Source organism: Bubalus bubalis, chromosome 4 (genome assembly GCF_019923935.1).
Source record: "Bubalus bubalis isolate 160015118507 breed Murrah chromosome 4, NDDB_SH_1, whole genome shotgun sequence".
NCBI lineage: Eukaryota > Metazoa > Chordata > Mammalia > Artiodactyla > Bovidae > Bubalus > Bubalus bubalis.
Genome location: NC_059160.1, coordinates 119,108,315 through 119,134,784, shown reverse-complemented (window position 1 = coordinate 119,134,784; position 26,470 = coordinate 119,108,315). Strand labels below are relative to the sequence as shown.

The 26,470-nt window shown below is 38.2% G+C and overlaps 1 protein-coding gene across 1 annotated transcript in view; it reads right to left on the bottom strand.

Moving 5' to 3' along the window:
• Window positions 1-3,916: 3,916 nt before the first annotated feature.
• The window catches only part of TSPAN8 (tetraspanin 8), a 70,094-nt gene continuing 47,540 nt past the window's right edge, over window positions 3,917-26,470 (bottom strand). The window contains exons 4-9 of the mRNA XM_006073198.3: window positions 22,793-22,930; window positions 18,049-18,123; window positions 17,842-17,949; window positions 10,714-10,848; window positions 7,247-7,330; window positions 3,917-4,150 (exon numbers count right to left, since the gene is read on the bottom strand). Of these exons, the coding sequence (XP_006073260.1) occupies window positions 4,097-4,150; window positions 7,247-7,330; window positions 10,714-10,848; window positions 17,842-17,949; window positions 18,049-18,123; window positions 22,793-22,930 (594 nt within the window). The 3' untranslated portion in view covers window positions 3,917-4,096. The remainder of the gene's footprint in view (window positions 4,151-7,246; window positions 7,331-10,713; window positions 10,849-17,841; window positions 17,950-18,048; window positions 18,124-22,792; window positions 22,931-26,470) is intronic.

Sequence of the window (26,470 nt, the reverse complement as noted above, 5' to 3'; positions counted from 1 at the left end):
ACTAGCACATACCAAAAGCATTGTGGTAACTTGAACTTCTAAGGGTTGTGCTTAACTAAATGTTGGAAGTGTATTGAATAGCTAAGTTATTGAAACATTTACTACTAAAGACTGACTACCTCTTATAGAGACACTAAAGAGATTTGGGATTAAAAATAAGTGATGCTTGGTGTCATCCTAAAATGTTCTAAGAAAACCAAGGTTTTAGAAATTATTACTGGTATTTATGCTCACCAATCTATAAAATGCTAAAATAAAAGTCAGTTCTTGGTTGCTTGAGGGAAGTAGGAAGTATGTTCCTGGTAAAGAAGGAGACCTTGAAAAGGGAGGAATTCACTTAGATCTTTCAGTCTGAGACTTTTACAGTCTCAGCAAAGAAGTCTATGATCAATTATGGTTATATAAATCATCAGGCCAAGTTTATTGCAACCAGACCTATATTACAAACAAGTCTTAATTTGGTTATATTTGGTAAAAATAATGGTGATTTTAGGGAGAAAAAGATGTTTCAATGAATGTTAAATCCCAGTTGGTTAATGGAAGATAGTTCTATGTTGTTAGGGCATATTAATGTAAAATTTAATTGCACTATTAAAGGACACTCTAGGGCTGTTTCTGAAGCTTATTTTAGTAATCTGTCTTTGGATGAAGATCAGATGCCTCATACATGACCTGCAATCAAGACTGGAAGAGGTAATTTAAGGAACTGTCTCCAATCTGGATGGGAGGATCTTTCTATCAGGTTCTCTTCACTAGCTCATGCCCAGTGAAACTGAAGGGAAATTGACTATTGGGTTAACTCCCACTTCCAAAGGCCCCTAAGCCAGACTGGTCTATAGAGAGGCCTGCTGACGTCAATCTCACCTTAAAACAATGCTCTAACAAAGGAAACTAAACTACACAAGGACGAGAAGATGACATCAGAAATAGACAGCTTGCCCAAGATGCTGGTCTGACTTTTATGATCATTTATAATGTTTTCTTGATTCCTTGGACCTATGCCTATCAATCAAATGCTTTCTATCATGGACATGATTCTATCCTAGTACAAACTCAATCCAACTGTTTGGTTGTGGCCAATTACCTATGTCTAGTACTTATGGGATTACCTTGGTGGATTTCTGTTCTCTAGAGATACCACTAGGAAATTTATTTTCTGTGAATGTTCAGTCCTGTTCTATTTTCATATTATTAAACGGGATTCTCTCACCTAGCCAGTTAATAATACCTGCTCTGGGGATGCTGGCCATAGATTTAACTTTTCTCTTACAGTCATTTAAACTCAGTTGGAGTGATGAGCTAAGTCTCAATAAAAAATCAACTTCTCATCTATTTAAAGGAAAACTCCCACAACTATGGGGAGAATCTACATAGTTAACACCAGGCTATGGTCATTTAGGTTTCAAGGTTCCTCTACGTTGGGAATGGTTAAATCATACTAAAAATGATCAACCTGGTAATTATGAGACAAGGCTGGGTGCTTTATGAACTATGCCTATTATTACCCTTAGAGTGGTTGGTATGGAACTCAGTGGATTTGTGGCCCTAATTCATGGCCTTCACATCTACAGGGATGGATATGAAACTGTAGCCTGGGAATTTATGTAGCATGAATTTAAGGTCATACATGTTAACAAATTAGAGGTAATCCTAACCAATCTACCATTGGTATGATCCCAATGGGTCAAAGTTCTGTATGCTACCGGTATGACCACTTAGCAGCTTGTGTGTATGTGTGCCTTCAATGGGGTTGGAGAATATAATTGACCATATCTAAGCCTTAACAACTCTCATAAGATTTAAATGATAGTAACTGGGCTATTAGCCTACTGAATTCTGTCTCTGTAATGAGAAAGGCAGTGCTACGCATTGCAAGGCCCTTGACAACTTAGAGCATCTTGGGGAGATATCTGTGCTATCATTCAAACTGAGTGCTGTACTTTCATACCTTATAAATCCTTGACTGTAACACATTTGAACCACATGAAAAATCAGATTTCTGCTTTAAGTGACCCATTCCTTAGTCTTGATGATCTTTTAAAAAAACTGGTGTGGGAGGCTCATGGCTAAACTATTTATTTTTAATTCCACTAGTGTTATTAACTATACCATTTGTATTTTGCTTGTTTCACAAGATTATTATTTCTTGTATTACCAAGTATATGACTAAGCCCCCAACGACAATGATAACTAGACTTGAAGCAGTTGATCAAATGTATAGCTTGATATATGATCAATGATTGTAACAGTGTAACTCTAGGTATGAAAAGATGCAACGAGAAAGAATACTTTCCTGGACCATAACTAGAAGACAGGTGTCCAGAGATCTTTGACTATTAAGACCTAGGCCAGTAATAACACACTGAGTGTCTTATCAACAAAAATCTTCTTCAGAACTGGGAACAAGCCTTCCCAGAAATGCGGGACAAAATGGTCATGAAATGCCCCCCAAAGTATGGTCGGATTTATGACCACAAGGGAGCTGTGTCAACTAGAAATTGGCACTTACAAGAGCATTGCCAACGACTGAACAACAAAGGCCTTTGCCATCTGCCTCTATGGAGACTGAACCCCATGCTGCTATAGCTGCTGACCTTCAACAACCCCTGAGGGAGTCAGGGTGGAGTGAGGCGCTCTGTGCTCCAGGGAATCTGGTGGGACAGGTCTTTAGATGGTTGGATATTTTTAGGAACAGATTTTTATGATCTCAATCCTTGCATCTCCTCATATCTAGAGAAGCACTAAATCCCTTCATGGTGATATCAGATCCTCATGACCAACAGAAAGCCTTTTTGTAAAATGAGTGCTTCATGGTACTGAACTCCCCCTTCACCAAAACCTTATATATTATCTTTCCCCCACTGCCAATTTGGAGCAGTCTCTCAGAGCTATCTGAGATGCTGCCTCCTGGGCTGCAGTCCTCATTTTGTCCCAAATAAAACTTAACTCACAACTCTTAAGTTGTACATCTTTTTTTAGTCGACATAGTGAAAGCCAGCTTTAGCATGCCCCACAGTGGAGGGTAGCATGAAGAGCATCTGGTGTGCTGGAGATGCTCTGTATCTTCATTTGGACAGTGCATACTATCCAGGTAGTGAATACTTGAGATTTGTACACTTTATTGTATATACGTACATGTGCGTGCAGGCTAAGTCATTACAGTTGTGTCCAATTCTTTGAAACCCCATGGACTGCAGCCTTCCAGGCTCCTCTGTCCATTGGATTCTGCAGGCTAGCATACTGGAGAGGGTTGCCAGGCCTCCTCCAGGAGATCTTCCTGACCCAAGGATCGAACCCACATCTCTCATGTCTCCTGTATTGGCAGGTGGGTTCTTTACCACTAGCACCACCTGAGAAGCCCTTATTGTGTGGATATTATGCCTCAATATAAAGTAAAATGCAAAAATGCTCATGAGAATTAAAAATATAAAAGCACTTATAACTATGTCCCAGAGGAAAATCCACAGACATACCAGCAATTCACTGGCTGGAAAGGAAGCATCTTCTTGTCCTCAACAGAGAGAAAAACAGACCCCATTAGTAAACCCTGGCAAGACTGGCAAACTAATGGCAAGACGCCACTAGTGAACATAGACAAGATGTGGTGACTTTTCACTAAGACGCCACTAGTGAACATAGACAAGATGTGGTGACTTTTCACGAGGTCACTCTCAATCTCCCAACATGAGGCTTAATTCAATCTTATCACCAATGGTTGATACATCTCATGAGAGAGTGTTGCTTCTGAAAAGACTAGACACCAGCCCTGACTAACTATGGCCCTGTTACTCAGAGATTATTATTCCACTGGGTGGCTCCAGATGAATGTTTTAAGCTGTGTTCAGTACCACCTGAACACAATAATCAGACAGGATCACACCAAAGAAAAGACTATTACTTTTATTTTGGGGGAAAATGCACAGTCTCTGAAACTTTAAATATGTTCAATATGACAGGAAAATCTCTGTGATCCAGCTAAATGATATATTTTAATAGGAAAGCTGCTCTTAACATGGCACTCATATATTTAAAGTAACAACTCCAAAGTAAAACTTTAAAGGGGTTTGACTGATGATGGCTTGACACATCCACAGTTTTATTTCTTCCTCATCTGGCAGTACAGGACAATTGAAAATACCAGACCAAGTACCTAGAAAATAGAATGACAGGAGAAACGTGGAATTTAAGGGATACGCTAGAGATATTATAAATAAAAAGAACATTATTTATGAAAAAATTCTGGCTATTGACAATTCTAATATTATTAATCTAAGTCATCTCTCTTATTGGGAGTCTAACATTGAGAAAGCTTCTGAGTATTTTTTGTCTTCATCAGGGTTTTCAGCTGGCAGTCTGCCTCTCTCTGGCCCTATTTGATCGTGCAGTAGCACTGCCACTGGAGAAACCAACCTTCTGAAACACACACACCCTTACAAGCTCATGGCCCTGGAACTCCAGGCAACTCAGGCCTCCGGGGCTAAAGACACCAACTGCTTCTATCATCTGGTTTAGATCATCCACGTCAAAATCAAGGAGTCGAGAATTTCTCTTGCCATATTTTTAGGCATCTCCAAGAAGGATGGGGAAAAAAGTAACTTTTTTTTCTTAAAAAGCTTCTAAATCTAAGGGGAAAATCCAGGAATTTCCTTTAAAGTGAGAATGCACAGCTGAAAATCTGCGGCATAATTTCCATCTCATTAAATGGCTCCCCCAAGAATAAGGGACCTCAAAACAGTGCCTAATTGGCTCTGAAGTTGGTGAATGGCATGCTGTGGCTTTGATGCAGAAATGACAGAAAGGACCTGTGTGATCTGTGGATGGAAAGTTTTGGCTCCACCAGCCTCCTCGGAGGAGAGACAGAGAGAGGGTGAGACACCATTTATGCTGAGTCATGTCCAGTGCTCCCCCTGTAATAAGATGTCCTGCTCACTATTCCTTTCCTGGAAATGCCCTCCAAATGAGAACGTATGCCCAATATTTTTTCCTACAAAAAAAAAAAAAATATATATATATATATATATATATCAACACCAATTCTCTGGGAGGATAACAACTTTCATTCAGAAAGTTCTAAAAGTCATCCTTTTAGAATGACTTGAGATAATGTTACAATTTAGTCTTTTGCTTTGCTCCCAAGCCTTAAATCTGGGAGACCAGTACCAGGAAAGAAGAAAATGTCCAAAACAGTGGGATGAGGCAGCTATCGCTTTTTGCTGTTGCAACCTTGAAATAGAAGCCCACCATGCATCAGCAAACTAGACAGTTAATATCACACTTTCCTGCATTTCACTGCCTCTGAAAAGAAAACGTATCATTGTTCACAAAAATAGGTAATAATTAGGAGATTCATCCTACAGTAATGTACGCTAAGACTCAGGATAATCTTGCTAAGTAATGTGCACAACCTCCCATATTCTGAAGCCATCTAAAAAATGTAAAATTACTTTTTGCTCTTATTTAACTGCTCCATTCCTGAAACCTTCTGTTAGTATAACTTTTAGCCTACAAGTGGTTACCATCAGTGTCAATGGGTTTTTTTCTTTTCTTTTTTCTTTTCTTAATAAAGTGAAGAGAGAAAGAACTGATCTTTTTTTGTGCTTTTAAGTTGCTATAGTCAAATAAGGAGAGACATCATAGTTTGGGTGTTTAACTTAATAATGAGAATCCCAATGTCTATAGATAAAAAATAAATCATTTTGGGGACTTCCCTGGTGGTCCAGTGGCTAAGACTCGGGGCTCCCAAAGTAAGGGGCCCAGGTTCAATCCCTGCTCAGGAAACTAGATCGCACATGCAGCAACTAAGACCTGGTAAAACCAAAGAAATTAATTTAAAAAAAGAAAGAAAGAAAGAAAGGAACTTTTACAATGGGCAGAATAGAGAGAAAGACTTCTTGCCCAGCATCATTTGATTTTGGTCATATATTGGATGTAAAGAAAGACAGCTACATATACCAACCAAGAATGCTTCATATCTGGACCTATTCATTTGGGCTAGAAGGAAGTATGGAGGAGGGTATGGCAACCCACTCCAGTATCTTGCCTGGAGAATCCCATGGACAGAGGAGCCTGACAGGATACAGTCCATAGAGTCACAAAGAGTCTTACACAACTGAAGTGACTTAGCATGCACAAGAAGGTCAGGCTTAACAGCCCAATTTGCTGCTCATAGTTTCAAGCCTGTCTCTTATGCTTTGGCTGGGAAAGTCCACCAGTAACCTAAATGACAATCTAGGATACTAAATTGTTTCAATCTCTGCTAAAATTCCTCTCAGACAGTGATGTGGCACAAGAGAGGTAAAAGCTACCAGAAAACTCAAGGAGAACACTGGGCAGCGTTTGTGAGAGTGAAGCAGAAGTTATTTGACTGAGCAAACCAGCCTACAGAGGTGTTAACTAGGGAGACGCCTTATACCGGTAGGATTCTTGCCAAGGCCCTGACGTGGGTTGTGAGTGAATTTGACTCACTTGATATCTAAATTAGCAAGATCCAATTATTGATTCCAAAACACTTCCCTGAAACAGTTTTATTTCATCTTTTTGCAAAGAATCTCAGGTCACATTTAAAAAAAAAAAAAAATTCCTTCAGTTTCTGCAAAAGTCCTACCAGGAAGGCCCATCAAGACAAAAACCTATACAGAATTCTTTTTTTTCAAAGTCAATAATCAAATTGATGAGAGCAAATGCAGACATCTCAAGCAAAGCTTCCTCAAAAACTTCTCCAAGTGAGTCCATAGTTCTTACAGTGAGAAAATCAAAGTCAACTGTCTAATTTTTGGAACTTGTTAGATTTCTCTATAACAGAAGAGCAGGAAAATAGCTCTCCACACTTCTGAGCTCAGTTATTTTCTGTTTCAAAATCAAGAAGAGAGATAAAAAAATTGTAAAGTTTGTATTTTCATTTTGTTTGGTGCTGTTTCTTCAAATGAAGAAACATTAACTCTGTGCTAGTTTTCAATGGGAAAAGAATAGCTGGGACTAAAAACTGTGTGGAAACTAATTCCATTTTCTCCCCCCAGGAGAGAAATCATTCAGAAAGAATAGCTTCAGCCCTGCTGAATTCCTAAGACTATAATCCCCTCCCCAGACCCAAGGACGATAGATGCAGCTGCTGGGCCTCAGGGACTTGGTACCCAGTGCTTTTCTGGAGCACCTGGTTTGTATTTCGCTTTTCATACATTTTGTTAGAAAAATTAATGAACAAACAAGGGAATAAACAAAGAATAAATAATGCAAGATAATACTGTACCTCAATAGCCGCCAGTCCAAATGCTAGTGCAATAACTATGAAAAGACGTTTTGAAAACATTTGGCTAATCGAGGCAAAGCATGACTGTTAAAAACAAAATACAAAAAATTACTTTTTGCCAAATTATGACCTTGTTGTAATATGTACAGATTTTTATTCATTGGGTTGACTTTTTACGTGACTCAATATACTCAACAAAAAGGAATTGGATTATTCCTATTATTCCAGCTCCTACCTGGTGCCCCTAAAAGGTTGTAACTGTTGTGGTTTGTTCATACATTAGGAAGCATTTGAGGAACAAAGTTTTGCTTCAACTTCCCAATTGCTGAATCGAGGACTATTCAGCTATAAATAATCATTTTACCCTAACTTCTGATTGTTCATTTTAGAGCTATTATCACCTTGACTGTGTATCTTTTAGGTTTGTAACCTGCAGCAGAGAGTTCCCTAGTTGAGGTTTCAGCTAATTATAGTATAGATTTTCATTTTAAAACAAGTTCTTTTTCAAAAATCCCTTAATATGTCTCAGGGTTATTTTTACCTTAAAAAGGAAAAAAAAATCATTCTATCTACTGTTACATTCTTACCTTAGACAAAAAACAGAATTTAGAAAATTGTCTCTCTGCCACATTTTTAAGCATTTATTCAAAGCAGCATGAAATATCAAGCTCAAATTATTTTAGTATATTTTGAAGTCAGGTTGATTCCTCTAGCTCCACTCTTCTTTCTCAAGATTGCTTTGGCTACTCGGGGTCTTTAGTATTTCAATACAAATTGTGAACTTTATGTTCTAGATTTGTGAAAAATACCATTGGTAGTTTGATAGGGGTTGCATTGTAAAGCCATTATCCTACAATTAAAATAAATTCATTAAAAAATAGTTTAGGCTAGACCTAAAAATTTCAGCAATTGTAAATTATGTGGATATTTTTTAAAATGGAAAAATAATATGCAATATAATAGTGGTATTATCTGTATTGCCAGAAAATATATTATTCCTATAATAGTCTTATAAATGCAAAGGGTTAACAAAATATTGCTGTTTGTTAAATAAAAGTTCTCCATGTGGTTGAGTAAAACAGTTTTTTTCCCTGCATTCCTGAATGTAATAGGTTTCTCCATTCTCATCTGATTCAAAATGGTAAACTTTAGAGGAAATTATTATATCATTCAAGATAAACTATGAGAGTAATGATATCTACTGAGTCACATTCATTATATTTTAAGTGTTTTCTCCCTCCATCCCCTCTAGATAATCAGGTTATCTTGGCAAAAGGGAAGGGAAAAAATGTGAATTATGGACATTCCAGATTTCTTATTTTTCCAGACTTCTTTCAAATGACACAAGGCAGACAAAAGTATTTTGTGACTTTATGATCTTCCTTTTGGGAAACTGGTGCAACCATAAGACTATCTTCAGCTGAATTATGTGTGAATTTGGAGGGAATATCTATTATTTTTCAGGATAATATTAGGGCTTTTCAAAATCTATTCTCAGGAAAGATATCTTTGAGTTGAATCTTTAACAAGACACAGATAGCAATTTGCAATTTAATTTACTAATTCCTTCAATAACCTAAGAGGAAACTGCATTTGTTAACATATTTATTCCCACTTTTCCTTGTGGAGATTGTGTCACTAAAATTATGTAGAGAGAAGGAGAACAGAGAGGAGTATAAAAATTAATAATAAAGTATTTTAGTCAGATCACTTTGGTAGCTCTGTAATCTGATGGATAATTTCTCCCCCAATATGTTACTTTAAATACTTGGAACAGCAATTTCTCTTCAGAACAGTCTTCTTAATTTTGACAAAATTATTGGGTTGGCCAAAAAATTCATTTGGGTTTTTTCATAACATCTTGCAGATGTTACAGAAAAACTTGGATGAACATTTTGGCCAACCCATCAGTAAAACGGCTGTGATAGTCAACAGGTGAGATGTTTCCCCTGAGATACTTTTTATTTCCCAATATATAATTAACCTCAGTAGCCAGTACTCAACCCATGCTAGATTGAAAATAAATCTTTAGGTATTATAGAAATTAACCCATTGAAATATATCTTTCTTTTTTTTTTAATTTTATTTTATTTTTAAACTTTACATAACTGTATTAGTTTTGCCAAATATCGTATCTTTCATGTATCTCTTTCCCAACTAGACTATAATCTCCTAGAGGGTCCAAAAGCATGTCTAAGTCTAACAAAGTCTATGTGACACTTGGTGGTGGTGGTTTAGTCATTAAGTCCTGTCTGACCCTTGTGACCCCACAGACCATAACCTGCCAGGCTCCTCTGTGCATGGGATTTTCCAGACAAGAATACTGGAGTGAGTTGTCAGTCCCTTCTCCAGGGGATCTTCCCAACCCAGGAATTGAACCTGGGTCTCCTGCACTGCAGGCAGATTCTTTACCAACTGAGCTATGAGGGAAGCCTATCTGACACATAGTAGGCACCAAAGAATAATAACAAATAAGTGAAACATTAATATCAACTGTCATTTTTGTACACATCCATCCAAAGTTTCTTCCAGGAAGAAGGAATAAATTATGTAAAACCCTATGGTAAGGGGTAGATATCATGTCCTCCAAGAAGCTGTATCTTGAACCCCAAAGACTGAGATAGATGGGGTTAGATATCTTGTGCCTTTCCCTATCCAAGAAATACCAGTAGTTCATTGAATTAAAGTTGCCTCATTATTTTTCTCTCTTCCCTATGAGAGCATTCACTTCATGAGTGAAGACACTGCAGCATATTCAGGAATGGTTATCCAGCAGCTGATAAAACGCCAGCACATAGAAAGTGGTCAGTAAATATTTGATGAATTAAGCAATAATAAGGAATATGACATCCACCTATTAACACCTGCAAGTGACATAAATATGTCATCTATAACACATGAAAGACAAACCCAAGTTTTCAGTGACTTTAAAGGTGTGAAACAACTTCTCAACTGGAGCAATAATTAGACAAACTGGTAAGTACACTTAACATTCAGAGCTGAAATCTCTAAAGCCGAAGTTATTTTTCTACATTCAATACAATTACTTGAGAAAGGCAAACTTTGATTTGAAAAAGAAAGCTTTACTTTGAAAATTAAAGTAAAAATATACATTTCTAAAGCATATGTTAAAATAGAAAAAAAAATAGTGGAGAAAAAATGATTAAAGTCACCAAAGAGAGGACAAAACAAATTTTATCTGTTAGTTTGTACTTGCCTCCCCTTGCAGCAGAATGATTCTTTGATCTAGTAAAGTTGAGTTTAAATGATGCCAAACTCATAGAATAAATAAAATACTTTTATTCTTTTATATCTGCTTTTATCTTTTAAAAAGGGTTTATTTTTTATTTCTCAGGGAAATTCCTGGGACTTTTTTTGTAATTGCTGAAATTTAATATTTTGTAGAGACTTTCATTGTGAATAAAATAACAGAACCACTTACTGTGCCAAATTTGATTTGTTCTCACCTGTTTGTAAATAGTTTTTCCACTATACTTTGTACAAGAAGAATCTGATTCACTTGGACATTCACATGTCCTATAATAGTGTTGAAAATTACTTCCCCAATCAGAAGCTCCATTGACCAAACCACAACATTTTAACTGTTTGATGAAAAGTAGATGTGAAAAACAGTCACTAGAGAGGATAAAAACACGGTCAATACATTGAATCACATTCTTTTGAAATCACTATAAAGATGCTTCTTAAACCAGAATATTATGTGAGTAACCTCATCTACCTCCCTGAATGTAGAAACAAGAATCGAAGAATATTCCATTTTGGACTTCATATCAATGGAGGAAAAATAAAGTTTCAGGTGCAAAAGTCTGAAGAATTTGGAAAAAATATTAAGCACTCACCTTCTATTTTTTAATGACAAAAGAGAGGCAGAATCAGATTTATGTTTCTTATATCTTAGGAAATAAGCTTCTAGAGGGCTCATGAGAAAGTCAACGTTCCTTTAAAGTACCTTTACTTAAAAAATATGAGAGGTTTATAAGGTTAAATTTCTATCTCATGACCTTTGATCACTTTTAGAGGAAAGGGGGAGAAGAGTGAGAGGCATCTCAAAACCCAAAGAAGATGCTCAGTTGGCCTTCCATGAGATTGGATTTTACTTAGACATCTGTAAAACAGCAAAGAGGGGGAAATGAAGAATGAAATTCTTAGAATAATGTCAGGAAGGTTAAGGCTTAAAATAAACCAAACATTTGGTTGTTGTTCAGTCACTCAGTCATGTTCAACTCTGCAACGCCATGGGCTACAGCATGACAGGCTTCCCTATTCTTCACCAACTCCTGGAGCTTGCCCAAACTCATGTCCATTTAGTCAGTGATGCCATTCAACCATCTCATCCTCTGTCTCCCCTTCTCCTCCTGCCTTCAAACTTTCCAAGCCTCAGGGTCTTTTCCAATGAGATAGCCACCTTCATATCAGGTGGCTAAAGTATTGGAGCTTCAGCTTCAGCATCAGTCCTTTCAGTGATTATTCAGGGTTGATTTCCTTTAGGACTGACTGATTTGATCTCCTTGCAGTCCAAGGGACTCGCAAGAGTCTTCTCCAACACCACAGTTCAAAAGCATCAATTCTGCTGCACTCAGCTTTCTTTATAGTCCAACTCTCATATCCACACATGACTACTGGAAAAACCATGGCCTTGACTAAACAGACATTTGTTGTCAAAGTAATTTCTCTGTTTTTTAATATGCTGTCTGGTTTGGTCATAACTTTCCTTTCAAGGAATAAGCGTCTTTTAATTTCATGGCTGCAGTCACTATCTGCAGTGATTTTGGAGCCCAAGAAAATAAAGTCTCTCACTGTTTCCATTGTTTCCCCATCTATTTACTATGAAGTGATGGGACCAGATGCCATCTTCATTTTTTGAATGTTCTGTTTTAAAAAAACTTTTTCACTCTCCTCTTTCACTTTCATCAAGAGGCTCCTTAGTTCCTCTTCGCTTCCTGGCATAAGGGTGGTGTCATCTGCATACCTGAGGTTATTGATACTTTTTCCAGCAATCTTGATTCCAGCTTATGCTTCATGCAGCCCAGCATTTCGCATGATGTACTCTGCATGGAAGTTAAATAAGCAGGGTTGCAGTATACAGCCTTGATGTACTCCTTTCCCAATTTTGAAACAGTCTATTGTTCCATGTCCAGTTCTAACTGTTGCTTCTTGACCATACAGGTTTCTCTGGAGACAGGTAAGGTGGTCTGGTACTCCCAGCTCTTGAAGAATTTTCCACAGTTTGTTGTGATCCACACAGTCAAAGGCTTTAGCATAGTCAATGAAACAGAATAAGATGCTTTTCTGGGATTCGCTTGCTTTTTCTATGATCCAACAGATGTTGGTAATTTGATCTCTGGTTCCTCTTCCTTTTCTAAATTCAGCTTGAACATCTGGAAGTTCTTGGTTCATGTACTGTTAAAGCCTAGCTTAGAGAATTTTGAGCATTACTTTGCTAGCATGTGAAATGAATATAATTGTATGGTAGTTTGAACATTCTTTGGCACTGCCTTTCTTTGGAATTGGAATGAAAACTGACCTTTTCCAGTCCTGTGGCCACTGCTGAGTTTTCCAAATTTGCTGGCATATTGAGTGCAGCACTTTACGAGCATCATCTTTTAGGAATTGAAATAGCTCAGCTGGAATTCCATCACCTCCACTAGCTTTGTTTGAAGTGTTGCTTCCTATGGCAACTAAACATGGACAAACACTAAGGGAAGTCGCGGTCATGTTTGGGAAAGGAAAACAAGAAAACAATAAGCCCAATGACTCAGAGTAATGGGTCATAGTATTATTAGATGAAAGTGAGAGGTAATTCTCTCTCATCTTGTCATATTTGCTCTAATTAGAGACAAAACTTTTCATGCAAAAAAGAAGAAAAAATTGCTTAAGAAAATAGAACCAAGACTGGGTGGTTTTTTAGGCTCAGATGCATTGCCATACTAGGATATTAAAAGGACTTTCACTTACTGAGTGACCTGCTACTCACATTCCTTAAACCTCTCTATGCCACAATTTCTTCATCTGTAAAATACAGATGATAGTTTTTAATGATAGTATCATTCATTCCTTCATAGATTTGTTGTAAAGATATAATTAGAATATCCATGTGAAGATATGAAGTGTTTAGCCCAATGCCTGGGCTACAAAGTACTCAACATATATTGTCATCATTGTTGATTGTGTTTTGTGGTGGTTGTTGTTATTCCTTCCTTTATACTCTCACGTGAACAGGATCTGTTCAACACTGATATGAATACTTTAGATAACATTATGGAAAATACCTTTTCAACTCTATAGTTGATATAGAGATGGGAATAATGATTAATACACTTGAATACAAACTGGAGTTCCAAAGATATTTCACACAATGGCCTTCAGCAGGTCCAACTGTGGCAGATATAAAGCCTTGTGATTTGGCTCAAAGATTCACTTGCACAAATATATGACTCATTAAATATTCATATGACAAACAGTTGGAGATTTCAGATGGTTTCAAGGTCAATCAATATTAGCAAAGAGAATAATCTTGAAACAACTTCTTTTCTTGCTTCCACAGTAGACACAATCAATTGCTCACTCTTTCTGATTAAATAAACTTGAATGACTGATACAGACACAGCAGATTAAAAAGAATATAAATCCCACTATATACACTCACAGATCAACCCATTTTTGGAGTACAGTATCCCTTAGGACAGCATAGAGATACACAGGAGACAGAGCAGGAGGTAGAAAGGCTAAACTTGCTTTGGAAGCTAGGCACCAGATCAGGTGTGGGAGCAGCTGGGGAAGAAGTTGGTTGAGATGTATTGAAAGTGTGATAGCATTGGATGAACTAGGCACTTCTCAGTGAATGATACAAATAATCATTTCCAAGAATCCAAGATGGGCACGTTCTACTAGTATATTAGCAGAGAATTTGTGTGGGAATTCCCTGAAAACCAAAAAGAAAGTCACTTAGTAACTACAAATTATCTCTGTATGATGGGACCCCAGGTCACCCAGCCAGAGTTTTCTTTTTCCAAAGAAGCATTACAAAAAAATAGAAAAGAATGTCCTGGTGGATATATATTGTAAAACAAACAAAAACCAGAATAGACAATTCTGTAAAAAAGAACCATAGTCCTGTGAACCCAAGAAGCTTCAGGCACAGAATTCATGCACGGAAATAGGTCAGAATTGTGCCCCACACAGGGAGCTCAGCTCAGTGCTCTGTGGTGACCTAGAGGGCTGGGATGAGGGGTGTGAGGGAGGCACAAGAGGAGAGGTATGCATACAAATAGCTGATTCACTTCACTGTACAATAGAAACTAATGCAGCATTGTAAAGCAATTATTTGTTGTTGTTGTTGTTCAGTCATTAAGTCATGTCCAACTCTTTGCAAGTCCATGGACTGCAGCACCCCAGGCTTCCCTGTTCTTCACTATCTCCCAAACATGAGTTTGCATAATCTCATGTCCATTGAGTCAGTGATGCAATCCACCCATCTCATCCACTGTTGCCCCTTTCTCCTCCTGCCCCCAATCTTTCCAGCGTCAGGATCTTTTCCAATGAGTCAGCTCTTCACATCAGGTGGCTGAATTACTGAAGCTTCAGTATCAAAATATCTGACAGTAAGTGTATTGTCTTCAGAAGAAAAGTATAAATGTACATATATTAAAAAAAAAATAATTGTGCTACAACAAACAGAACATTTAGAATCCCGTGGATGACACTAAGACCTTGGATACCAGGGACAACATGCAGCAAGTGTGACTCAGGACCCACCAGAGACCCGTGGTTACCTGGAGTATATTTCATTCTAGAGTAACAGGGAAAATCAAGGATGCTTGGCCACTCCCAGTGGAGAAGCTGAGTTGCCTAAATTTTTCCTGCTTTTGAACCTGGATTAATCTGGACTCTAAAGTGGGAATGATCCAGGAGGAGAGAGAGGATCAAGGAATGCAGCTCTGGCTGAGCTAGGAGAAACACAACACAGAGGAAGTTAAACAGGGACTAATGCATATCAGGTTTCAGCTCCTGGAAATGATGCTTTAAGCAGAATTTTTACAAGCTGGAGTCTATCCAAATAGGAACTGGGCTCTGGGGGAAATGTCATCTGATAAATAGTTCAAGAAACCAAGGATGTTAGGATGTTTTGACTTGAAAATCAAAGCTCTTAGAAGTCATACAAGAAGCCAGTTTCAAAGAAAAAGTTGCAATTGTAGAAGTAGATTTTCTCTTTCCTCTGAAACTCCATAAGGAAGAACTAAAACTAAATTATATAAATTCTAGAGGAGAAAGATTTTGTTTCAAATTAAGAAAGGACACATTAATCATCAGACTTAGATGCAAAGGGAATGGGATGGGATGGGCAAAATGGGCAAACTGTCGGCTCTTCCATATTTAATTAGAAGGTGGATGAACATAAACATAAAATATTTCAGTTAATGGTGTGTGTGCTAAGTCACTTCAGTCATGTGCAACTCTTCGTGTCCCTATGGACTGTAGCCTAAAAGGCTCCTCTGTCCATGGGATTCTCCAGGCAAGAAAACTAGGGTAGGTTGCCATTCCCTTCTCCAGGGGATCTTCCCGACCCAAGGATGAAACTCACATCTCACACCTACATGCACTGACAGGCAGGTTCTTTACCACTAATACCACCTGGGAAGCCCTAGTTAATGATAAGTCAGGTTAAATGTCCTGTAAAATCCTGCTCTACTCTGAGATTCTGAGGATTTCTATAACATACATGAAATAAATGCTACATGTCTTTAATATGATGGAAATTCTGAGTAAATAAACTGTAGAGGGGAGGAGTTTCACAGAGCGATATTTCAGTCAAGTCTCAAAGTACAGGTAGTATTTGTAAAGAAAGAACAGACTTTTGGACTAAGTGGGAGAAGGAGAGGGTGGCATGACTTGAGAAAATAGCATTGAAACACACACATTAACATATGTAAAACAGATAGCCAGTGGGAGTTTGGTGTATGACACAAGGCAGTCAAAACCAGTGCTCTGTGACAAGCTGGAGGGATAGAGGGAAGACAGGGGTTCTGAAGGGAGGGGACATATGTATGCCTATGGCCAATTCACACTGATGCATGGCAAAAACCATCACAATATTGTAATTATTCTCCAATTAAAAATTGTTTTAAAAAGAAAGCAAGTCAAAAAAAAAGAAAAGTAGTAACTACATTCCAAGGATGAGGAATGATGCAAAGGCAGGAAGGCAGAATTATTTAAGACATCCTGAGTAGACACTAGTTGGACCAGAGTGCTTTCTTCATGGAGTAGTCTTTAGTAAAATTAAAATATGAGGTAGGAGCCAAAGAGTGGAATACCTTCAACCTATATCCAAATCTTGACTTTACCCTGAAGACAGTGAAGTAGCCAAAGTAAATACATACATGCATACATACATACCTAGGGGGACGGGGGCTAGTCTACTGATTAAAAAGAATTAGTGAGTCAGACAGACCTGCATTCAAATTCCAACCCCATCACTTGTTAGCTGTCATGCCTCTCTAAGTTGTAATCCCCTCATCTGTCTATTAAAGATAAGGCTGCTGTTGCTGCTAAGTCGCTTCAGTCGTGTCCAACTCTGTGCAACCCCATAGACGGCAGCCCATCAGGCTCCCCCGTCCCCGGGATTCTCCAGGCAAGAACACTGGAGTGGGTTGCCATTTCTTTCTCCAATGCATGAAAGTGAAAAATGAAAGTGAAGACGCTCAGTCGTGTCTGACTTTTAGCGTCCCCATGGACTGCAGTCTACCAGGCTCCTCTGTCCATGGGATTGTCCAGGCAAGAGTACTGGAGTGGGTTGCCATTGTCTTCTCCAGATAAAGATAATGAGGGTAATGATATTATCCATCTCATAGACTTGTTGTCAGAATTAAGTGAGCTATTGAATGTAAATCTGATACATATTAAGCAGCAATAAACAATAGCTATAATTATTTTTTGGAGAAGGCAATGGCAACCCACTCCAGTACTCTTGCCTGGACAATCCCATGGACAGAGGAGCCTGGTAGGCTGCAGTCCATGGGGATGCTAAAAGTCAGACACGACTGAACGTCTTCACTTTCCTTTTTCATTTTCATGCATTGGAGAAAGAAATGGCAACCCACTCCAGTGTTCTTGCCTGGAGAATCCCGGGGACGGGGGAGCCTGATGGGCTGCCGTCTATGGGGTCGCACAGAGTCGGACATGACTGAAGCGACTTAGCAGCAGCAGCATAATTATTTCTAAAAGAGAAGTGGGGCATGGAGGCAGAGAAAGAGAGAAGGGAAATTCCAAGCATTCAAAACACACTATCCTTCTAAATGGTAAATATTAAAGCAATTATTGATTTGGCTCAATCAAGACTTAATCTATCGTAAACATATCCTCTTAATAGCTGTCCTAAACTGCCTCAGAACTTCATAAGAAGCTGGGGAAAAAATTAGAAATAGTCCTGGATTCTTCCTATTGCATAGTGACAGAATAATTGGTCAAAATATGCAAAAGAGAGACATTTTTCCAATTCTTAAGGAACACAGCTGTCAAAAACTAAGTAAAAGGAGAACTATGTCCAACTCTCCAGATAACCCACAAGTTCTAATTACCTCTTCTTGAAGTTCAGAAAAGGCTTTCTGGAATACTCTTTCATTTTCATCTGTTGAACTCAAAAGACGTGCATTAATCAAGAGAGTCTTATTCAGAGCTTGTTCAGTCTGAAAATTGAAAAGTGCTGTTAAATGATTCATGCCAGGAGGTAGCATGTCAATTTTTCACACTTTTCCAAAACTGTCAGGTATAATATGTGTACACACCTTAGATTTCCTAGTAGTTGCTATGATACCTGCCGCCACCTGCAGGAGTAGGATCATAAGCAGTCCTACGAAAAACTGAAAAAAAAGAAAAGGAAAATATATTCAATATTATCCCCAGTACATTCCTTAACCACCTGGGGACATTTTGGACATGGCACTTCTTTCTGCAGTAGGGATCCTAATTAGAGTAGGAGTATTAACCATGCTCTTCATTTATTCCACTCTCTGCCTCAAGAATCAAAGTTGGAGCCATTACTGCTCAGAAGCATTTGCTCCAGAGACTGACTAACTGCTACTGCTGCTGCTGCTAAGTCACTTCAGTCGTGTCCGACTCTGTGCGACCCCATAAACAGCAGCCCACCAGGCTCCCCCGTCCCTGGGATTCTCCAGGCAAGAACACTGGAGTGGGTTGCCATTTCCTTCTCCAATGCATGAAAGTGAAAAGTGAAAGTGAAGTCACTCAGTCGTGTCCGACCCTCAGCGACCCCATGGACTGCAGCCTACCAGGCTCCTCCATCCATGGGATTTTCCAGGCAGAAGTACTGGATTGGGGTGCCATTGCCTTCTCTGAGACTAAGGAAAATGATTAAAACTAAAATTGAATCATAGGATTGTAGGCATCAGTACGATGTTGAATGGAGGGAAGTTCAAAAACTCAAATGAAGTTGTTTGAATGTGATTTTTTTCTTCATCAAATACAAACTCAAACTTCAAGACAAATTTCAGAACTGACTTCAAAACAATGTCTCTACCACTATGAGAATAACCTGGAGTCTTTTTACAAATGTAGTCCTGAAACCTGCCTCAGATATACTGAATTCTAATTTCAGAGGTTCCCACAAATTAGTTTTCATAAAAACAAGCTCCTCAAGTAATTTAAGTCCCCAAATTGCAAATGAGGCCTTATTAACAAAAACCAACCACCAGCGATGATATTAGAGTTCCATTAAAGCTCTTTCATTGAAAAAGCAAGAGAGTTCCAGAAAAACATCTACTTCTGCTTTATTGACTATGCCAAAGCCTTTGACTGTGTGGATCACAACAAACTGTGGAAAGTTCTTCAAGAAATGGGAATACCAGACCACCTGACCTGCCTCCCGAGAAATCTATATGCAGGTCAAGAAGCAACAGTTAGAACTGGACATGGAACAACAGACTGGTTCCAAATCGGGAAAGGAGTACATCAAGGCTGTATATTGTCACCCTGCTTATTTAACTTATATGCAGAGTACATCATGAGAAATTCCAGGCTGGATGAAGCACAGCTGGAATCAAGATTGCCAGGAGAAATATCAATAACTTTAGATATGCAGATAACACCACCCTTATGGCAGAAAGTGAAGAAGAAGTAAAGAGCCTCTTGATGAAAATGAAAGAAGAGAGTGAAAAAGCTGGCTTAAAACTCAACATTCAGAAACTAAGATCATGGCATCTGGTCCTATCACTTGATGGCAAACAGATGGGGAACAATGGAAACAGTGAGAGACTTTATTTTGAGGGGGCTCCAAAATCACTGCAGATAGTGACTGCAGCCATGAAATTAAGAGACACTTGCTCCTTGGAAGAAAAGCTATGACCAACTTAGACAGAATATTAAAAAACAGAGACATTAATTTGACAACAAAGGTCCATGTAGTCAAAACTATGTTTTTTTTTCCAGTAATCATGCATAGATGTGATAGTTGGACCATAAAGAAAGCTGATCACCAAAGAATTGATGCTTTTGAACTGTGGTGTTGGAGAAGACTCTTGAGAGTCCCTAGGACTGCAAGATCCAAACAGTCCATCCTAAAGGAAATTAGTCCTAAATGTTCATTGGAAGGACTGATGCTGAAGCTGAAACTACAATACTTTGGCCACCTGATGCAAAGAGCTGACTCATTTGGAAAGACCCTGATGCTGGGAAAGATTGAGGGCAGGAGAAGGGGACGACAGAAGATGAGATGGTTGGATGGCATTACGGACTCGACGGACATGAGTTTGAGCAAGCTCCAGGAGTTGGTGACAGACAGGGAGGCCTGGCGTGCTGCAGTCCATGGGGTCACAGAGAGTCTGATATGACTGAGAGACTGAGCTGAACTGAACTGAAAGCTCTTTTACCTTGCCTCATAATAAACCATCAGTCAAAAACCATCAGGGACTGACACAATGCTTTTTTTATTAGAGAAGAAACAAGTTCAGATGAGCTCTGATAAACTCTTATGTCAGATTTCTATCTAATAAATAAATGAATTAAAAAAAATTTTTTTCTATATCCTCTTATTATTTTCTACTATGTATGTGTTCAAAGTAAATTATCTGTCAGTTATCTCAACCCAAATTATCCTTGAAGATTTCTAAAGGACAAATCTGATTATCTCATGTCCTTACAATTTTTTTAGCATGGACTGTGATTTGACTCTAGTCCACACTCAGACCCACCTTCCATCATTTACTGAAAATAGTCCTTACACACTCTAGCCATATCCAAAATTTTTCAGTCCCCAAAGATGTACTGCCAGCCTCTCTCCCTGGAAAGCTCATCACACCCTTACACATACAAACACTTTATCCACTTCTGCTTCCAGCTTGAAGGTTCCCTCCTCTATCATTGCTCTTTTCTTCTTGGACTACCTTTGCTGTAGCTAATTGTTTACTTGTTAGTCTTCCTTATGGGTTCCATGACGTGATGGGAATGATTGCCACGATCTTAGTTTCCTGAATGTTGAGCTTTAAGCCAACTTTTTCACTCTCCTCTTTCACTTTCATCAGGAGGCTCTTTAGTGTTTCTTCACTTTCTGCCATAATGGTGGTGTCATCTGCATATCTGAGGTTATTGAGATTTCTCCCAACAATCTTGATTCCAGCTTCTGCTTCTTCCAGCACAGCGTTTCTCATGATGTACTCTGCATATAAGTTAAATAAGCAGGGTGACAATATACAGCCTTGATGTACTCCTTTCCCAATCTGGAACAAGTCTGTCATTCCACGTCCAGTTCTAGCTGTTGCTTCCTGACCTGCATAGAGATTTCTCAAGAGGCAGGTCAGGTGGTCTGATTTTCCCAACTCTTTCAGAATTCTCCACAGTTTATGATCCACATAGTCAAAGGCTTTGGCATAGTCGATAAAGCAGAAGTAGATGTTTTTCTGGAACTCTTCCTTTTTCCACGATCCAGTGGATGTTGGCAATTTGATCTCTGGTTCCTCCACTTTTTCTAAAACCAGCTAGAACATCTGGAAGTTCATGATTCATGTATTGCTGAAGCCTGGCTTGGAGAATTTTAAGCATTACTTTACTAGCATGTGAGATGAGTACAATTGTGTGGTAGTTTGAGCATTCTTTGGCATTGCCTTTCTTTGGGATTGGAATGAAAACTGACCTTTTCCAGTCCTGTGGTCACTGCTGAGTTTTCCAAATTTTCTGGCACATTGAGTGTAGCACTTTCACAGCATCATCTTTTAGGCTTTGAAATAGCTCAACTGGAACTCCATCACCTCCACTAGCTTTGGTCATAGTGATGCTTCCTAAGTCCCACTTGACTTTGCATTCCAGGATGTCTGGTTCTAGGTGAGTGATCACACCACTGTGATTATCTGGGTCATGAATATCTTTTTTGTACAGTTCTTCTGTGTATTCTTGCCATGTCTTCCTAATATCTTCTGCTTCCATTAGGTCCATACCATTTCTGTCCTTTATTGAGCCCATCTTTGCATGAAATATTCCCTTGGTAGCTCTAATGTTCTTTAAGAGCTCTCTAGTCTTTCCTGTTAAATTGTTTTCCTGTCTATCTTTGCACTGGTCACTGAGGAAAGCTTTCTTATCTCTCCTTGCTATTCTTTGGAACTCTGCATTCAAATAGGTATATCTATCCTTTTTTCCTTTGCTTTTCACTTCTCTTCTTTTCACATCTATTTGTAAGGCCTTCTCAGACAGCCATTTTTCCTTTTTGCATTTTTCCTTTTCTTTTTCTTAGGGATGGTCTTGATCACTGCCTCCCCCTGTACAATGAAACTGAGTTCTGTCCATAGTTCTTCAGGCACTCTGTCTATCAGATCTAGTCCCTTAAATCTATTTCTCACCTCCACTGTATAATCGTAAAGAATTTGACTTAGGTCATACCTGAATGGTCTAGTGGTTTTCCCTATTGTCTTCAATTTAAGTCTGAATTTGGCAATAAAGAGTTCATGATCTGAGCCACAGTCTCCTCCTGGTCTTGTTTTTGCTGACTGTATAGAGCTTCTTCATCTTTGGCTGCAAAGAATATAATCAGTCTGATTTCAGTGTTGGCCATCTGGTGATATCCATGTGTAGAGCCTTCTTTTGTGTTGTTGAATAGGGTGTTTGCTATGACCAGTGCATTTTCTTGGCAAAATTCTGTTAGCCTTTGCCCTGCTTCATTCTGTACTTCAAGGCCAAATTTGCCTGTTACTCCAGGTGTTTCTTGACTTCCTACTTTTGCATTCCAGTCCCCTATAATGAAAAAGATGTCTTTCTTGGGTGTTAGTACTAAAAGGTCTTGTAGGTCTTCATAGAACCATTCAACTTCAGCTTCTTCAGTGTTACTGGTTGGGGCATAGACTTGGATTACTTCTCTCATGGTACCCTCTAATTTGAGATAATTATATTAGCTTCCACAACCAAACCCTCTAAATTAAGTGAGAGACTTACATCAAACTTCACAAGTCCTTCTTACAGATAATTGGGATGGGAGATAATCCTCCAAAGTCTGAAGGTTGGGTATTGGGATGCATTGGGAAAACTCACCAAAATCATCATGAACTGGTTTTCTTTCATGGCACCACAGCATCCCAGGAAACCCAGAATCATGATGACAGCGCCCACAAAAATTAATATATTCACAGCAATAAAGAGGTTAAGGTCAGCATCCCCAGGAGCGAGAATCTGAAAATGAAAAAGAGATTAATGACAGAAAATTCCTTTTCTTAATATTTGCTATTCAACAAATATCCACTGGGGAACTGCTATGTGCCAAACCCTGTTCTAAGACACCGAGATGCCATAGTGACGTAAACAAGCAAAAATTCCTGCCTTTAAGGAGCTTACCTTCTATTGAGATGTTACTTGTGCAATGTTCCAATTTTATGCCTTTTGAAGATTTATATTGGGTGGAAGAAATGCAATAGGCTTTCAAATAAAAATTTTTTAAAGTTTAGAAGAATCAGTTTTATCCATGATGTGATCTTTGATTTGCATATTTTGTGTTTTATACCTAAGTATGACTTCACTTTCACTTTTCACTTCATGCATTGGAGAAGGAAATGGCAACCCACTCCAGTGTTCTTGCCTGGAGAATCCCAGGGATGGGGGAGCCTGGTGGGCTGCCATCTATGGGGTCGCACAGAGTCGGACACAACTGAAGCAACTTAGCAGCAGCAGCAGCAGCATAAATATGGTTTTATGGTAGTTAAGTTATAAAGCCTAAATTCCTCAAACTACTGATTCAACAGTATGAGTAAATCTTTAAAACATTATGTTGAGATAAATGTACCATATACAAAAGAGTGACTGCTGTATAATTCCATTTATATAGCAATCCAGAATAGATAAATCTATGCAAAAATAAACAAATGGTATCTCATCAAACTTACAAGCTTATGCATAGCAAAGGAAACCATAAACAAAACTAAAAGACAACCTACAAAATGGGAGAAAATATTTGCAAACAATGCGACCTACAAGGGATTAATTTACAAAAGATACAAATAACTCATGCTATCAACAGCAACAACAACAAAAACAACCCAATCAAAAAATAGGCAGAAGAACTAAATGGACATTTCTACAAGAACATAAAGATAGCTAACACACATGTAAAAGGTGCTCAATATAGCTTACTATTAAAGAAATGCAAATCAAAACTATAATGAGATATCTCATATCAATTAGAATGGCCATAATGAAGTCTACAAAAAAGTGAGGGAGAGGGTGTGGATAAAAGGGATCCCTCCTACATGGTTGGTGGGATGTAAGCTGGTGCAGTCACTATGGGAAGCAGTATGGAGGTTCCTCAAAAACTAAAAATAGATTTGCCATATTACCCAGCAATCCTACTCCTAGGCATATATCTGGATAAAACTATGTCAAAAAAGATGCATCCTTATGTTCAAAGCAACACTATTCACAACAGCCAAGACATGGAACAGCCTAAATGTCCATCAGTGGATGAATGGATAAAGAAGATATGCTACATATGCTATTTAAAATAGCTAGGACATAGAAGCAACCTAGATGTCCATTGACAGATGAATGGATAAAGAAGTTGTGGTGTATATACAAAATGGAATGTTATTCAGCTATAAAAAGGAATGCATTTGAGTCAGTTCCAATGAGATGGATGGACCTAGAGCTTATTATACAGAGTGAAGTCAAAAAGAGAAAGACAAATATCATTATTAATGCATATAGAGAGAGTCTAGAAAGATGGTACTGACGGTCCTATTTACAGGGCAGCAAAAGAGATGCAGACATAAAGGACAGACTTTTGGTCACAGTAGACAGGGGAGAAGGTGGGATGACTGGAGAGAGTATTAGTGAAACATATACATTACCATATGTAAAATATAGTCAGTGGGAATTTGCTGTATGATGCAGGAAACCCAAAGCCAGTGCTCTGTGATAATCTAGAAGGGTGGGATGGAGAGGGAGGTGGGAGGGAGGTTTAAGAGAGATGGAACACATGTATACCTATGGCTGATTCATGTTGATGTATGGCAGAAATCATCACAATATTGTAAAGTAATTATTCTCCAATTAAAAATAAAATTTAAAAATTTTTTAAAGAAGATATGCTGTTATTCATACAAGGTCTGATATTCAACATTGTCTGATATTCATACAATGCTACACACACATACACACACACACATACTCACAATATGGAATACTACTCAGCCATTAAAAAGAATAAAGTAATGACATTTGCAGTAATATCAAAGAACCCAGAGATTACCATAGTAAGTAAAGTAAGTCAGAAAGAGAAAGATAAATACCATATCATATAACTTATACGCAGAATCTAAAATATGACACAAATGAACTTTTATGAAACAGACTCACAGACATAGAGAGCAGACTTGTGGTTGCCAAGGTGGAGGTGGGGTGGGAGGGGATGGAGTGGGAATTTGAGGTTAACAGATGAAAACTATTATGTACAGAATGAGTAAACAACAAGGCCCTACTGTGTAGCACAGGGAACTGTATTCAATATTCAATAAACCTAATGGAAAAGAATATTTTAAAAGAATGCATATATATATATGTACAGTATAATTAAATCACTTTTCTGTACAGCAGAAGTTAGCATAACATTGTAAATCAACTATATTTTTATTTTTAAAAAATATCCAGATGGGGAATTAAAAAAAGAGTAGATAAATCTAAGCTATGGTGATAGGAATCAGAGCAGTGATGGACTTTGAGCAGAGTATCAAGTAAAGAGGGAACAGACTGCAAAGGGATATGAGGAAACTTTCATGAGTTAATAAAAATTCTTCTCATTTTGATTGTAATAGTGATTACAGAGGGCTATACATTTGCCAAAACAAGCCAACCGTATTTTAAACTAAGAAAATAAGTCTAGTTCCTGATATTCCATATCAAGCCTATCTTGTTCCCAGGAAGTATAGTCTATAGTCTTCCAGAAACTCTTTATTTTGCCTGACTATTTAGAAATGCGATATTGAGGAAAACATCTTAGGTCTCTTTATGATGGGCTGGACAACCAACCCTGCATAATTTGGTTCTTCTCTTCCCCACATACATAACCTTCATCACCGTCATAACACCTAGCCTCAATCTATCTCTTGCTCTACAGATATGATCAGAAGCAAATCACAATGAAACAATGAAACCTTGTGTCTGCGTGATATATGAGTGCTGTGAGCAACCCATTCATCTCTCAGGAGCTTTATCTACTGGGTTATTTCTAGGCGGATCACTAGTTCTTACACTAGCTAAGAAGGTGCCTTCTGGGATCTGCGGCACAGCATGCAGATGTGTGCCTTTAACAGGAAATGCCAAAACACAAACTACTACTACTACTCACTACCACTCATGACCTTTACATTTTTAAAGACTTTTAAAATCAATTCATAGCCTAGACAAAGCCTTTGTTTGACAATCAGAAGGAAGGAGTGTGCCAAAGATGTAAGTGCACTAAAAACAAAATCTATATTCTATATATATTCAGAGTCTTTATAAATTAGTTTCTAATCATGAAAGTCAACTAACTTTACTGGGCTCCAGTTTCCCACTTATGAAAGGAATTAGGTCAGCCTCTGTGAATACCCAATGCTTCTTTTGTCTTTAAGAGTTGATGCTTACAGATAATGTTTCAATTGCATATTTAGAAAGCTTGGTTATGTCCTAAAGATTTTTTTGCCTCTTTTTCAGGCTTTTCTGGTTTCTTTTTTTTTTTTTTTA